At 46.3% G+C, this 16,622-nt stretch overlaps 1 protein-coding gene across 1 annotated transcript; it reads left to right on the top strand.

Moving 5' to 3' along the window:
• Positions 1-4,431: 4,431 nt before the first annotated feature.
• Positions 4,432-7,270, top strand: LOC130462506 (uncharacterized). The gene is made up of 5 exons (XM_056830894.1): positions 4,432-4,662; positions 4,759-5,012; positions 5,101-5,184; positions 5,259-5,342; positions 5,420-7,270. The coding sequence occupies exons 1-5, from the start codon at positions 4,488-4,490 to the stop codon at positions 6,236-6,238; spliced, it is 1,416 nt and encodes a 471-aa protein (XP_056686872.1). The 5' UTR covers positions 4,432-4,487; the 3' UTR covers positions 6,239-7,270.
• Positions 7,271-16,622: the final 9,352 nt, after the last annotated feature.

The following is a 16,622-nucleotide window of genomic DNA, read 5'->3' as shown; positions in this document are numbered from 1 at the left end:
ACTTCTATAGGGTCCTGCCATATTCATTTGACTCGAAAATTTCCGATTTCCTTACTGAAAGTCGCACCTCACGACTTTGTCAAGAGTAGCACACCACTACAAAGGTCGCTCGCACTTACGAGCACAATCCCAAACACGATCAAGGACATTACAGAATGCGTATCCCCAAGGAACCTCTTTTGACCGTCAAACACGAGTGCTTAGGGGCTCGAAGGAAAATATATATTATGCAAAGTAAAAACAATATTCCCAGACTACGCTGTACGAAGTCCCGTGTTTGGATGTTTCAAAAAAAAAACCGGTTTACGACCTCAAGACAAAGGTCGCCGTTGATGCTTATACATAGTCCCCTAATCAAGGACCCAGGTAGTGGCAAGATTGAGCCATAAGGACTAACTCAAAACCATAAAGGATGATGACCACAAGACAATGGTCCGTCTAAGCATGTTGTCAACCCACATTCAGGTTGCAACTAAATCCGAGCATCCCTCGAAAGAATTCGCTCCTGCAAGAATAAATGAAAAGAAATTCTCAAAAGAAATCACAAGAAAAGAAATGAAATAGGGACTTGCCCACCTCAATCGGGCAAGATTGTGGCACACGAATCCCAAATCGAAAAGACGAATTCAGGTTCGCTCACCTCCAGCGAGCGGGGCGTCCACCCTTAGCGGACAGGGCTCGCCCACCTTCAGCGGGCGGGGTCTGCGTCACTAGCCGCGCAGGTCCTCAGTTTTCGACAAAAATAAAGTCTTCAAATTTAAAATAGGCTCGCCATCTTCAGCCGGCGGGGTCTACGGCGCAAACCACGTAGGTCCTTATTTTCAAAAAAAACAAAATAAAAATTCAAAACAGATTCGTCCACTTCTATCGGACGGGGCGTCCACCCTCAGCGGACAGGTTCGCCATCTTCAGCCGGTCACATACACCATGGCTTGTGTGACGCACTCCGTCTAATACTTTGCCATCGTCTTACTCCAAGACTCAGTCAAAGTGGGGGCTAACTGTAGACGCCTACTTTTGTCCCCATTCCCGCAAGGGAAAGGTTCGATGATGAAAGCGTAAATCTCCACTTGACAACGCATCTCCTATAAAATAAACGAATCTCGATTCCCCATTTCATTTCACCCGAAACCTGCTATTTATGGAAACCTGCTAAAAATAGTAACTGCCGTAAAAGGTAGCTTCTAAAAGTGGCAAATCATAAAAGATAGAAACCTGTCAGAATTAGGTGTTGCATTCCAACATAAATCCTAAATGAGATAGAAAACTGCGAGAATCCTATTCCTAATATGATTCGGAAATAAGAGTTACGTATTAATTAAAATCCTAACGAGCCTAGAGTTCGTAACGGGCCCAGACGCATTTCGTCATAAAATTGATACGCGCTAAAAGACTCGATTAAGTCTCAAACTCTACGGATTTCAGGAATCCGAATCTGAACAAAGAATTCTGCCAGACCCTATTTTCAACGCCCAGCCCTGGGCGCCGAAAATTCCAGCGCCCAGAGCTGGGCGCCGAAAGTACCTGGGACGGATTCTTTTCCTAATCCGTTTCGTATTCAAATTCCTGAAAAACTATCTTTCTACGCCACTTTTTCCTATAAATAGACCCCTAAGTTCGACGTGAAAGGACACAACAACACACAATTATATTCTGAGTATTGACTCCAACCCTTAGCCTAAGCCTCTCGCTGCGAAATTGTTCACGCGTTCTGTCGCAATCGAAAATCGAACAGAACGTATCCTGTCCCATAATTGAGATTCGTTAAATAAAAAGGAGAAATAGCAAAGTCAAAGTGGTTAGTTTTCTGAGAACCGTGGCGCACCTCTCAAGGGTGTGTCGTAATGTGTCCCTTTTCGATGATTTAACTACTTTCCTCGCCCTTTTTATGAACTGTTAAACCAACCTAATCTGATTGTTCCATCACGCCTAACAAATATGATATTTTTGGGAAATCGGATTATCATGCTAGGTCCTTTAATGCTATTTAAATCAGATAATCACGATCGAATTTGTATTATGTGTTGCATATTGCTAAAATCAACTCAGATTAGTTTAATAGTTAACGCATGTCCCTTCAATTATTTATGCTGAGCTAGTAAGGATATCCTACCTCTGGAGTTATCGACGAGCGAATTACTCCTCTCGGTAGTTACAGTCCCCCGAACCCTCAATCTCTACCTTGCGGGTGTATATTGAGAGATCCCCACACCAGGGATCACAAGGGAACCTACGGCCGTAGTGGTCAAACATAATTGCACTCCCTTTATGTCACGATAACCGGGTTTTGTCAGTTTTTCTCATTGTCGTTAAAAACTGAATGGCGACTCCTATATTACTAGTCAATTTGGTGTATACTCACAGGAAATCCAATTACACTTGATTGAATAAAAAGAATCGTCACACCCACGAGGGACGAGGTCACGCATTAGCCTTGCACTTTTTCGACCCCCTCACAATAGCACTATGGTCTTTAGGCCTTATTTTGTTCCAATCATGTTAGTCTAGAGCGACTAAGGTATAGTATAAGTTTTGAACTTTCTTAAGTGATAAAGCTTACTTAGCCCCAACCAGAGTAATAGTGGCAAGTTAAAAGCAAGCAAATGTACCACACAAAATAATTTTAAATTGCACCCCGATTTTACCAAATAGGTATGAATTTCAAACTTTACTTTTAGGGCCAAAAGTGTTTAATATTAACTATTCTTACTTTTAAAGGTGTTCCGGTGTTGTAAAGATGGAAACAATGGGCTTCGAATGAAGGCCCTTTTGTATGTGTTGAAGATCTTGCTTGTTTGAATGAGTGGAGTCCGAATTCACCTGCACAATAGCAAAGTTACTAGCCTCGGGGGTGTTTCCGAGGAAAGCCCCTCCGATGCCTAAGTAAGAATGATGCTCGGATTCTAGAGAGAAGTTCTCTAGAAGAGTAGTCTTAAGGCGATAAATTGGACGTACCTTGAGGTGTGAGCCTTGGCGGCCTATTTATAGTGTTTGCATAATAAATGCCCATAGGTCACTTATTGTTATTGGGCCTTGGGCCTTAATGGATGGCTGAATAGCCATTGGTAGGTTTGATGTTGTTGTTTAGAGCCATTGGGCTTTGGACTTAGTGGCCCAATTGGGAATCAATTGGGAGCCCAAACAACATGCCCCCCAGACCCGGTCCATTTAGAATTAAATGGGTGGGTTTCCAGCTGTCAGAAGTCCGAAAGTTCCCTCTCTTTTTCTGAAAAGGGATGATTTGCATTGATGACAAGTGTTGGGAGTTGTATTGTGCCGTGTAGATCGTGGGTTGAGGAAGTTGATGCGCCCCTTTTCTTTTCTATAAATACGGGGTGCATTGCTCTTTTCGAACTTTTTACTCCTTCTTTCAAACCCTTTCTCTCTCTAAATTCCGGCGATCGCAGTGCGATTTGTTTCTTCAGATCTACGAAATTCGGCCAACTTTGGACTTCGGGAACTTGTGCTGTTCGTTTTATCGGCGAATTCCGCTTCGGAAGAAGGTAATTTGTTTCTGAATTCTCCTTTTTTTTCTTCGTTTTTCCTTCTACCCCTCAATCTCAACCCTAGACCGAGAATTCGCGGCCATGGCAAAGAATAGGGGCAAGAGCAAGTTCGTCGTTGGCTCCTCTAGTGAGAGGGAGAACGTGCCTTCGGGAAGGTTGCCGAAAACTTCGAGGGTTCGGCCTTCGGAGAGGCCAGTGGAGAGGCGTTCGACTGGTTGGGATGCTTCGAAAGATGATGTTGTTGGCGGGTCTAGCGTGTCTGAACGCGCAACTTCTGGTAAAAAGGCTGGCTCTTCGGGTGTGCGCCGCTCCTACCCTGAGTTTCCAGTTCATTGGACTGAAGCTGATCCGCAGGGTAAGTATGCCCCGATTCTGCATGAGACCACTAAGATCGATGGTCCCTTGGAAAAATCGGTCAGTGGTGACTGGTTGGTAGAGGCGAAGCTGGGGCATTACCATCGGAGGGCCGAAGAGTTATACGGAATCCAGCACGCCTTGGGGTACTGGTGCGAGCTTCCCGACCAGGAGCGTCCTCGGGTGACTCATCCGCCGAGGGGGTTCATCTCTGTGTATACTCATCATTTGGAGAACGGCCTCCGCTTTCCTTTGGATCCCTTCATATCCGAGCTCCTGGTGTCGTATAACATCAGTTTGGCCCAGCTTACCCCCAAATCTATGAGGCACATCATCGGATTTAGATGGGTGTGCGATTTTATTAACTTTCCATGCTCTGTTGCCGTGTTTCGGGATCTGCACGATCTGTCTTTCAACCACGCTTCCAAGGGGGATGGGTATGGTTGGTGGACCATTATCAACAAAAGATCCCGAAGAAAGGGGGAGCCGAACTATATTACGGCCTACCCTTACCTCAGCTCTGATCATAACTGGAAGACGGAGTGGTTGTTCGTTCGTGTGCCTACAGATCCGAAGCATCCACATTTTTACCGCCCTCCGAAGTGGTTTGTGACTCCTGATCCTGATATGCGAAGCGTGGCTGCTCCGGATCGGAACCATCACCACTACGTGGATCTCCTCCAGTGGTTTTTGGCTCGGGAGGACAACTACAAATTGCCGTCCAACTGGCTCCCGAACCTCAACTATATTTTGCGGGAGGACATTCTTGCTGTTGCCGGTCTCAGCAGGATTTTTGACAGGGGTAGGTGTCTTTCGGCTGGGACCGTGCTTTAGTAAGTTTGCCCTCTTCCTTTTTGGTCTCGTTTTACTGATTTCGTTTTGTGCTTTGTTTCTGCAGAGTACGGCTTCAGCTGCGTTGATCCTGTGGTCTTGGGTATTTCTTTGGATCTGAAGACCATTCACGACTCGGCCCCTGATTATAAGTTCGGGAAGGAGAATCCTCGTAATCCTCGCTTGAAGGATTACGTGCTGTCTCCGTCGGGTGTCGCTCGGATATCTGAAGTTCGAGCTGATCCGTGGGATTCTGCCTCTTCTCCCGAAGCTGTTCCAGTGAAAGTCGTGCTCCCTGATTTGAGGACAACCTCGGATCCGGTGAGTGTTTCTAGTCTCAATATCTTTTGTTTGTCTTTCTTTTTGGTTGGCCGTCGGCTAACGTCTTGGTCCTGGACCATCTTTTTAGGGTCCTGGGACTGACGCTGTGCCGCGTGCCGTTCCTTCGGTTTCATCTCCGGCTCGGATAGATATCTCTTTATCTAGGAACCGGGTACTTCGCGATTTTTCTTTATTCCTTCCTTTGTCTTGTTTTACCTTTATTGACCCTTGGTTTCTTCTGTTTAGGATCAGCGCAAAAGGAAGAGCAGCACTCTTTTGAGGCCTTCTGCGCATCCGAAGAAGGCGAAAGCTGATCAGTCTTCGGAGAAGGTATTTGTTCTGACTTAGAGCTTTTGTGGTCTGTTCTCTCTTTTTCTGAAACTGACCTTTGAGCGTTTGCCCTGTAGGAAGTGGTTTCGGAAGTCATGCCTCCTCCCAAAAACCTCCTTCACTTCATGCCCTTGCCTGGGCAGAAGTTGAAGAGTGTGGTGGTTGTGGAACCGCCTCCCGTGGACCAACCGCTGGCTGAGGAAGATACCATCCCTTCTCCGCTGAAGCCGTCTGCTGCTTTAGGGATCGAGATCCAGGATATAACCAAGGTGATGGAGGCAATTGAAGCCGACCTTGTTCCTGGCTCGGATGTCCCTATTGTGGCCGAGCAGAAGGAAGAAGCTGCTGACGTTTCTCTCGAAAGGGAGAAAAGTCCGGATAAGGAGATGGTGGATCTCACCGAAGCTCACGTAGAGGTTCCCGAAGCTGAGAAGGAGGAACCCGAGCAGGGTCTGACGAGGAAGAGGCGTCATTCGACCTTGGGCTCCACTTCGACCTCGGCCCTGGATAGACTGATCCACGCTGACCCTTGCTCGGATGTTCCGCTGAAACGGATCCCCGAGGAGGTAAGGGAAGCGATGGCTCGCTATGCCAGAGCTCCGGTTTTGGGGGAGAACCCCATGGCTCACGTGGGATCTTTGGTGGGTCCCGAAGCTGCACGGGAGAATCTTCTTCGGGCCAACCCGCAGTGGAGGGTTCCTGGAGCTGAGGAGAGGAACCCAGCTATGATGGCCCAATATTATTTGAATGAGGTAAGTGTTGGAAATTTTGTTTTGAGTTCCGTTTTTGGTTTGTTGTCTTCTTTCCTCATCTTTTCTTGTCTTTTCTTCTTTCCCAGGCTGTTTTCTGGTCCTCGTTCGCTTCCGAGTGTAGCTCGGTTGAGGAAAGGCAGCTGAGGAGGTATCAGGAGGCTTATGCTCGTGATATCCCTGTCTTGGACCAGAAGGCTGGGCAGCTCATGGCCGAGATGGTGGACCTCAAGCAACTGTACCTTCAGTACAGTCGTGAGGCTAGGGAAGCGGCGGAACAGATCGGGGCCGAAGTTGGGAGGCTCACTTTCCAAGTTGAAGAGGATGCTGAAAAGATAGCTTCCTTCGACAGGGAGAGGAGAGAAATGGCTGCCAAGTTTGCGAGCGAACTTGAAGAAAAAGACAGTCTTCTCAAGGAGATGACGTCTAAATTTGAGGCGGCCATTAAGCAGAGCCAGGAAGCGGAGGCGAGGCTTCAGCAGTTTATCAAGCACCGGGAGATTGTTCAGAATCAAGCTGACAAGGTGCCCGTTCTCCAGCTGAAGATCCGAGAGAAAGATGCTGCCATTCGGAAGTTGGAGCAAGAGAGAGTTGACCTCTACACTGCTGATCAGTGTAGAGAGCAATACTGGAATGGCATCCTGGGTGCTCGGCGGATGTTCGCGAAGCACATGCCTCATTTCCCTTGGAATGAGAAGGTTCCGCTCTGGATGAGGGCCCAGGATCACTTGGTGGAGTGCCAGGCCGATCGAGACGAAGCTGAAGCTGAACGCCAAGCTGCTCTTGCAGAGGCTCGGGCCCAGAAGGCGGCTTCCGAAGGTGATACTACTGCTGGGGGTTCTTCGAAGGATGCTCCTCTGGGGGATGCTCCTGAGACTCCCAAGAGCTAGGGATTCGGGCAGTCGTCTTCTTCAGAGTCGGTCGGTTCCAGTTGAGGACTTCCGAACATGTGCTTGCCTTTCCCCCCTTTTGCCTCGGCGCTGCGTTGTACTTATTTCTTTTTTGTTTTCTTTAGTACTTCGGTAGGCCGGTATTGTCTGTTGATGGCTGCCGATTTTAACTTGTTTCATTTTGTTTTCAATTTTTGAGGTTTTTCGATGTATTTGTACTTCCCCCAAATATTGAATAAAAAATGAATGTTTGTTACTTGGCTGCTTCTTTTCAACTTGTTCTTTCGCAATTTTTTAGGTCTTTAAATCCGTAGATTTCTCGAGCTCCTCTTTCTGTAGACTTGCTAAAAACCTTTTGACCTTGCGAGCTCTTCAAATCCGTAGATCTGCTAAGAGGCTCTTTGACTTTGCGAGTTCTTCAAATCCGTAGATCTGCTAAGAGACTCTTTAGTTTTGCGAGTTCTTCAAATCCGTAGATCTGCTAAGAGACTCTTTAGTTTTGCGAGTTCTTCAAATCCGAAGATCTGCTAAGAGACTCTTTAGTTTTGCGAGTTCTTCAAATCCGTAGATCTGCTAAGAGACTCTTTAGTTTCCAGACTCTTCAAATCCGTCGATCTGCTCAGAGGTTTGGATTGTTCTTCCGATCTCTTGTGGTTCGGAAACCTGGGCAAGAGATCGCTAGTCTGCCTCTTTAGTTATGCCTTCGGCGATCCGTGGATCTGAGCCGGAGTTTTATAACTTGATTCGAGCGACTGTTTGTTGCGAACAAATTTTATTAGGGTACCGCGAATCCGAGGATTCTGGACGGTTCCCTGAAGTGTTTGATTTGGTCATTTCTTGCATTTTATCAAGGAATGGACAAAGTCAACCTGTTTTTAGTCTCGGATTGATCAGATCCGAGGCTGCATATATATATAAGGGGACAATAAATGTAGAGATAAGTTTAATGAAACACATGGTGCCAATGGCTTTCCTCTTCTCATTAAACAACTTACTTGGTTTACAGACAGAGATCATACAAAATATTTCTTGAGAACATCGGTATTCCAATGGTTCTTCAGAATTGTTCCATCTAACTGTTTCAGCATATACGTGCCTGGCCTTTTTTCGGAATGGATGATGTATGGTCCTTCCCAAGTGGCTGAGAGTTTGCCATGGATCCGTCCTTTCTGAACCGAGGCGGCGTTTCTGAGTACTAGATCACCGACTTTTAGGGGTCTGGCGTTGACTCTTCGGTTGTAATGCTTGTTGACCCTCTGCAGATAGGCTGCGTTGAGTGTCCTTGCATCGTTCCGAGCTTCATCCAGTAGATCGAGAGCTTCGGATAGAAGCTGGTTGTTGCTTTCTCCTTGGAGCCCATCATACCTGTTGTATGCCTGGATCCTCAGGCTTTCTGTTCCGATTTCCACAGGAATTACAGCTTCGGATCCGTATACAAGGTGGAACGGTGTTTGTCCGGTAGCTTCTTTTTCAGTGGTCCGAAGGGACCATAGCGTTCCGGGTAGCTCTTCTAACCATTTGTTTTTGTCATCCTCGACTCTTTTCTTGAGTGCGTTGAGGATGAGTTTGTTAGCAGCTTCGGCTTGCCCGTTGCTTTGTGGGTGACAGACTGCCGAGTATGCTAGGTGTATGCCGAACTGTTTGCACCACTTTTGCAACGGGGTGTTGTCGAACTGTTTCCCGTGGTCGAAGACCATCAGTCTTGGTATGCCGAACCTTGTGATGATGTTCTGCCATATGAACTTGCGGACCTGAGGTTCGGTGATGGAGGAGACAGCTTCGGCTTCGATCCATTTGCTAAAATAGTCGACTCCTACAATCAACCACTTCTTCTGGTTCGTCGCTGAGGGGAAGGGACCAATGATGTCTAACCCCCACTGTGCGAATGGTAAGGGATACAGTGTTGATTGTAGGGCTTGAGCTGGTTGATGGATGGCTGGTGCGAACTTTTGGCATTTCTCGCATTTCCTTGCCATCTGCTTTGCCTCGGAAACCATAGTGGGCCACCAGTACCCAGCCCGAAGGGCTTTATGTGCTAATGTCCTACCTCCAATGTGGTTTCCGCATATCCCGAGGTGGATTTCCCTTAGGATGTAGTCAGCGTCTGTTGGACCTACACATTTTAGCAGCGGAGCAGAGAATGATTTCCTCATGAGCTCTCCTTCGGCGCTGATGATGAACCATCTGTTGAATCTTTTCAGTTTTCTCGCTTGCAGCTTATCTTCAGGAAGTTCTCCCCTTTCTTTGTATGCAACTACTGCGTCCATCCAGCTCGGTTCGGTACGTAAGCTGCATACTGTGGTGGGTAGCAAGTCGATGCTTCTCTCCTGGTGAACTTCCACGTGGACCGACCTGTTTAGGTCGATGAGTGTCGAGCTTGCGAGTTTTGACAGTGCGTCTGCTTGCGCGTTCTGTCCTCGGGGAATGAGGATGACTTCAAAGGATCTTAACTTTGACGTTAAGGATTTAATCTTTGCTAAATAGGCTGTCATGCTGGGCCATTTGGCCTCATACTCCCCTCGGATCTGGTTGGCTACAAGCTGGGAATCAGTTTTGAGGCGAACATGTTCGGCCTCCAGGGATAAACAAAGCTCTATCCCTGCGATTGCGGCCTCGTATTCGGCCTCGTTGTTGGTTGCTTTGAAGCCGAACTTCAATGCATATTCTATGCTTTTCCCCGTCGGGGGGATTAGTACAACTCCTGCCCCTGAGCCGTTTACTGTGGAAGATCCGTCAGTGAAGACCTCCCAAGTGCTTTTCGTATCATCCAACATTTCCTGGTATGAGCACTCGGCCAAGAAGTCTGCCAATGCTTGTGCTTTGATTGCTGTCCTCGGCTGATATTTGATGCCGAACTCTGATAGTTCGAAGGCCCAGGCAGCCAATCTTCCTGACCTCTCTATTTTGTCGAGTACTTTTTCGAGCGGTTGGTCAGTTAGCACTGTGATCTGGTGGGAGTCGAAGTATGGCCTCAGTTTTCGTGCAGCTACCACTACTGCATATGCGACTTTCTCGATGAGTGGGTACCGGGTTTCGGCTCCTGTAAGTGTTCGGCTGGTGAAGTAGATTGGCTGTTGCTTCTTTTCTTCTTCCCGAAGAAGCACTGCGCTGACGGTTCCAGGGCTAACTGCGACATATAGGTACAGGGTTTCCCCCTCCTTTGGTCTGGCCAGTGTCGGCAGTTGAGCTAGGTGGGCTCTGAGTTGCTGAAAAGCTTCTTTTTGCTCCTGTTCCCATATCAGTTCGGGATCCACTTTCCTCGGGACCCCCTTTTTCTTGACTGGTTCTGCTTCTCCTCCGGGGAGGTTCTTTGGTTTCAGTGCCTTGAAGAAGGGGGCTCCCTTGTCCGAGGCTTTTGATATGAACCTTGTTAGTGCGGCTAACCTGCCGGTTAGCCTCTGCACATCTCTCTTGGTCTTCGGCTCGGGTAAATCCAATGCCGCTTGGACTTTGTCTGGGTTCGCATCAATTCCTCTTTCGCTCACCATGAATCCGAGGAATTTCCCTGACTTCACCCCGAAGACGCATTTTTTTGGGTTCAGCTTCATGCTGTATTTCCTCAGATTTCCGAAGGTCTCTGCCAAGTCTTTGACATGGTCTTCCTCCTTGATGCTTTTTACGATGGAGTCATCCACGTAGACCTCCACGTTCCTCCCTTTCTGGTCGGCGAAGACGTGGTCAACTAACCTCTGGTAGGTGGCTCCGGCATTTTTTAAGCCGAAAGGCATCATTTTGTAGTTGAACACTCCTGCGCTTGTGATGAACGCTGTCTTTGCCCTGTCATCGGGGTGCATGAATACTTGGTGGTAGCCTGAAAAGGCATCCATGAAGCTGAGCAGTGCATGGCCGCTGGTGGAGTCAACCAGTTGATCTATCCTTGGCAGGGGATAGCAGTCTTTGGGGCAGGCTCGGTTCAGATCTGTGAAATCTACGCACATTCGCCATGAGCCGTTCGCTTTCTTGACCATCACCACGTTGGCCAGCCACTTCGGATACATGCATGGTTCGATGAATCCGGCCTCTTGCAACTTTTTAACCTCCTCGGCGATGGCTTTGTTTTTCTCCGAGGAGTAATTTCTCTTTTTTTGCTTGATTGGCCGAGCTTCAGCGTTGACATCCAGCTTGTGACAAATCAGCTTCGGATTTATCCCTGGCATATCTGCTGCTGACCATGCGAAGATGTCTTTGTGATCCCTGAGTAGTCGGATCAAATCGATTCGGAGCCCCGAGCTTAGGCCCTTGCCTATTCGGACGCTCCTGTCTGAATTATCTTCGAGGAAGATATCCTCCATTTCTTGATCTGGTTCGGGAGATAGGGTTTCGGGGCGAGCATCAACTTCTGCGGGAGACAAGCTGCTCGTGCTTGCTCTTCTTCTTTTTGCCTCGCTTTCTTCTCCCTTAGCTCCTTTTTCTTCCTCGGGGCCGTCCTCTAGTTTGGGCTTTCGGACAGCAGTGTGGCAGGTTCTTCTCGCCACTTCTTGATCACCCCTGATTCGTTCGGCGAATCCTGCATCCGAGACGTATATCATCAGCTGGTGGTATGTGGAGGGGACTGCTTGCATCTTGTGAATCATGGTTCTCCCCATGATTACGTTGTATACGGAGTCGCAGTCCATCACCAAAAATTCGTCCCGAAGGGTTTTTGCTGCCTGGCCTTCGCCCACTGTGACTGGCAGGGTGATCTTTCCTCGAGGGATAGCTGCGGATCCGTTGAATCCGATCAGAGGATAACTGACTTTCGTCAGTGCTTCCTCTGGCTCTTCGAGGATCAGCTGCTCGAAGCAGTTTCTGAAGATGATATTGACGGCACTTCCTCCGTCGACTAATACTCGATGTACGTTGTGGTTATTGAGGTCCATGGAGATGACCAGAGGATCATCATGCTTGTACTGGACTCCGAAGCAATCATCAGCAGTGAAGGTCATGTTCGGGGGGTGTGGCTGGTTGTCTCCCACCGCGCTGAAGTTGACCCGATGGGAGAGGGCTCTTAGGTGTTTTTTGCTGGCCTGGCCAGACTTCTGTCCCCCGAACACCACTAGGATGTCATTTTTCTTGTGCCCTGTTGCTTCGTAGACCCTTTTCTGGGGTTGCTCGTGTTGTTTGCCGCTTGCGGCCTTTTCTTTTTCCTCCCTTCGGTCTAACAAGTACTGTTTCAGGTAGCCTCGGCGAACGAGGTCCTCAATGTTGTCTTTCAGCGAGTTGCATTCTTCGGTATGGTGACCGAAGTCATCATGGAACTCGCACCATTTGTTCTTGTTTCTCCGAGCTGGGTTGGACTTGAGCTTCCCAGGTAGTTTCCACTTTTCGTCATTTCTGTTGAGGCTGAATATCTCCTTTCGGGGCAGAGCTAGTGGAGTGTAGTTGGTGTACTTGGGTTGAAGTTCACCCCTTCTCCCGTCTTTCTTCGGGCTCATCTCTCTAGCTCCTACTTTCTCTTTCCCCTTCCTTGAGCTACCCTCGGGCTTGCTCTGGGTATTCTTTGTGTCTCTCGGATCCGACGATCCTTTCAGCCTTGCAGCGGCCTTGTTGAACTCCTCGGTTCTGATGAACGCGTCAGCCATTTGGAGCACGTCAGCTATTCTGGAGGGGTTCTTCATTGAGAGTTCGTCACGGAACTTCCCTTCCTGGAGCGCGTGCTTCAAGGCGAAGATGGCCACGTCTGGCTGCAAGTTTGGTATGTTTGTTGATTCCTTCATGAATCTGGCCATGAATTCTCTCAGACTTTCGTCTCTTTCTTGTTGGATTGAGGTCAGTTCTGCTGTGGTTCGCTCGGGGCGATTGTTGCTCACGAACTGTGTGCAGAATCTCTTTTTCAGCTTTTTCCAGCTCTTGATCGATCCCTTCGGCAGCGATCTAAACCACTCTCCCGCCACTCCGGTTAGCGTGGTTGGGAAGTATTTACACCAGCATGCTTCGGAGTAGGGACTCAAGAACATTTGCTGCTCGTAGGAGATGACATGATCCCTCGGATCTGTGATTCCGCTGTAGGTTAGGTGAGCTGGCAGTCTTACCTTCGGTATTTCTTCCATAATCAGCTCGTCCGAGAAAGGGGATGACGTAGGAGTCATGATTCTTTTCCCGAGTCTAGCCCTGATGCCTTCGTTTGCCGAGGTTCTATGATTAGAACGTTCGGGCGTATGATGGGGGCTAGGGGTTCGATCATGCCTCCTGTCTCTTCTTCTTTCTCGGCTACTGACCTCGGGTCGTTCGCCAGATCTGCTCGACTCACCTACCCCGAGTCTCGTGTGGATCGAAGGTCTTAACCTTGAGTGGACCGAGGGCCTCAACCTGCTGAGCACCGAGCTTCGGATCCGAGTGTTACGAGTAGTTGATTCGCTTTGGAGAGCTGTTGGAGTAGGCGATGGTCTCGCAAACCAATCTGGTTGCTGTTGTGCCCTTTTTTGGGTGTCCCACGTGCTTTCCGTCCACCTCGACGTCAAGTGTGTTCCTGTCAAGGGAAGGAGTTCTCGTTCGGGTCTGGACACTTCCGCACTGGGTGGCTCGTTCAGCCTTCGCCTGGTCCTCCTCTCTTCTCTGCGGTCGTTTGCCAGTCCTTGCTGCTTCTCATTGAAGAGGAAGTTTTGCATGATGGTCATGGCCGCAGTGAGCTCTTCCCTAGTTGGAATCGGAGGTCCTGCATTTGTGGCGGTCGTAGCTCTGCTTGGCTGTGACCTCGCTATCGATTGAGGGTGCCCCTCTTGGTCAGATTCTGAATCTGACCGCACCATCATATCGTCGTCATTGTTAACAACATCATTCACCATTTTCGCGGAAAGAGGTGGTTGATGTCTTCCAAAGGCTTTGAAGTGTTCTTCCCCACAGACGGCGCCAAATTGTTCCGGTGTTGTAAAGATGGAAACAATGGGCTTCGAATGAAGGCCCTTTTGTATGTGTTGAAGATCTTGCTTGTTTGAATGAGTGGAGTCCGAATTCACCTGCACAATAGCAAAGTTACTAGCCTCGGGGGTGTTTCCGAGGAAAGCCCCTCCGATGCCTAAGTAAGAATGATGCTCGGATTCTAGAGAGAAGTTCTCTAGAAGAGTAGTCTTAAGGCGATAAATTGGACGTACCTTGAGGTGTGAGCCTTGGCGGCCTATTTATAGTGTTTGCATAATAAATGCCCATAGGTCACTTATTGTTATTGGGCCTTGGGCCTTAATGGATGGCTGAATAGCCATTGGTAGGTTTGATGTTGTTGTTTAGAGCCATTGGGCTTTGGACTTAGTGGCCCAATTGGGAATCAATTGGGAGCCCAAACAAAAGGCAAGTCAGCAGTTTTCATGAATGAATTTTATTTTTTCGTTACAATAATTTTATGCTAGAAACAACTACCTACTGTCAGAGGGGCTAGTGAGCATAGCACAAACAAGGTATAACTGAAAAATATTTCTCACTTGAAAAAAATGGTGAAGACTAAAACATCTATGGCGGAAAGCCTTTACCGGCACAGATAATATAAGAAAATCCCACTTAATTTGGGTGTTTTATAATCATTTTTCAAAGATTTTTTTTTTTTGTCATGAGTTATTTCAGTGAGTAAATTGAAATACAACTCTAAATGTTTGTGTTACAAAGGTACCCCAATGACATCATTCTTAAGCCTATTGTAAACTCGACTTAAGACTATGAGGGGCTAGTTAGTATACAAGAGTAATCAAGGTTAATTTCTCTATAAACTAATGATGTGTGCAATCACATTTAAGTCTATAAATATCATTAAGACTGTCATGAGCTTATAATCAGCAACACTAAAGCAATTTTATGTTGTTTTTTTATAAAAAAAGATGCCTAATTTAAGAAACATTCAGGTTACGTTTTCCAAACTAAGTCAATTAGAGTTCTATGTTTGGTTTAAGTACTAATGAGTAAGTTCCTTACGAGTTTTATTTATGGGGAATTTCTATGGGCTTGGTCCGTAGCAAGACTGCTAGGTGTATAAAATGATAGATGAAGAGTTTTTTATAAGCAATGAAAGAATAAAAGGAGGGCATTCCCTAAATAGTAGGATCTTACTAGCATTTTTGGCACATAATATGGGTGTATCATACCCTAAGTTCGTCATGTATGTGTTACCGCCTATAGTTAAGTCTTGGTCTGAGGGTACTAAGATTAAATAGCACAAGCATTCATCAACTCGTTTATAGTTTTGTGAGTCAAGTACGTATTTGAGCTTTAAGGCAATGAAATCTATAGCCATGCGACTCTTAAGTTCACAACGGTATAAACTAATTAATGAAAGGTGCTTTTAAAACTTGTTTAAATAAATACCCAATGACATCCCAATAAAAGAAAAGGAACTCCTAAGTGGCTATAAATTGACTGACTTTGAGTCAAATACTCACACGCTCACTCATATGTTTGTACGTACACAAAAGTGCTTATTAACATAATGCTCGTGCTAATATATATTTCGTATCAAAAGGGTTGAAGTTTTAACTTCCCGCACAGTATGATGACACCATGCTAGTATGTCATAAGATTTGCATAAATTAAGTACCATCGCTTGTCTAAATGCATATATTCCTTTTAACTTTCACGATTGAAATTAATCTCTTATCGGTCAAATGTTGTTAACGTCATTTGAAATGCATATAATAAGCATATTTATTAGCTTAGAATATGAATCACTACAAAATTATGCATCAATTAGAGATGGATTTTGAGACGTATACAACAAACGTCTCAAAATTGAGACGGATTACTAAATTCCGTCTCTAAATTAAATTTGAGATGGAATTGTATACGGAGTTTCAAAAATTTCGTCTCAAATTTGTAATGGATTTGCAAGAATTCCGTCTCAAATTATTTTGAGACGCTCTCTATAGAGACGCCCTACTTTCGTCTCAAATCCGTCTCTAAGCATCATTTTGAGACGGATTTGGATTATATAGAGACAAAATTCCTCGTCTCTATAAAATGATTATTTTGTAGTGAATGATGTATGCTAAATTCTAACAGTTATGAATATGTCGTGCAATCTCATATATGAATGTGATTTGGTTAACTATGCTCATGATTTTATATTCTCTACATCAAGAGCGAAAGAATTAAATAGCCGGTATGTTTGAAATAAGCAAAAAAATCGACATCACATATCAAATGTGAAATATGGCAACTAATAAAATGTATGGATGCGATTAGCAGCTTTGGAGAAAATAAATATCGTTAAGGGAACTCCATTGTGAAGCGTAGCAGTCCATAAGAAAACTTGGTGTGATAAGTAGCTTTGGGGAAAATAAAGTGGTTAAGGGCACTCCACTTTGAAGCGTAGCGCGCACCCAACCAAATGTATGGATGTGATCAGTACATTTGGGGAAAATAAATGCCGTTAAGGGCACTCCATTGTGAAGCGTAGCAGTCCAAAAGAAAAGTTGGTGTGATCGGTAGCTTTGGGGAAAATAAATGATGTTAAGGACACTTCACTGTGAAGCGTAGCATCCAACGAAATGTTTGGATGTGATCAGTAGCTTTGGGAAAAATAAATGTCGTAGGGGCACTTCACTGTGAAGCGTAACAGTCTATAAATAAAAGTTGGTGTGATCAGTAGCTTTGGGGAAAATAAATGCCGTTAAGGCACTCCACTGTGAAGCATAGCATCCAACGAAATGTATGGATGTGATCAGTACCTTTGGGAAAAATAA

Source organism: Spinacia oleracea, chromosome 1 (genome assembly GCF_020520425.1).
Source record: "Spinacia oleracea cultivar Varoflay chromosome 1, BTI_SOV_V1, whole genome shotgun sequence".
NCBI classification, from domain to species: domain Eukaryota; kingdom Viridiplantae; phylum Streptophyta; class Magnoliopsida; order Caryophyllales; family Amaranthaceae; genus Spinacia; species Spinacia oleracea.
The sequence above is the reverse complement of the archived record's forward strand: the minus strand, read 5'-3'. Positions and strand labels throughout refer to the sequence as shown.

What these genes read in the sequence shown, in the direction of transcription:
- LOC130462506 (XM_056830894.1), top strand. Translation starts at nt 4,488, where the DNA reads ATGCGAAGCGTGGCTGCTCCGGATCGGAACCATCACCACTACGTGGAT. An exon ending in TCTCTTTATCTAGGAACCGG is followed by an intron (nt 5,185 to 5,258) that starts GTACTTCGCGAT and finishes TCTTCTGTTTAG; the next exon opens with GATCAGCGCAAAAGGAAGAG. An exon ending in CTGATCAGTCTTCGGAGAAG is followed by an intron (nt 5,343 to 5,419) that starts GTATTTGTTCTG and finishes TTTGCCCTGTAG; the next exon opens with GAAGTGGTTTCGGAAGTCAT.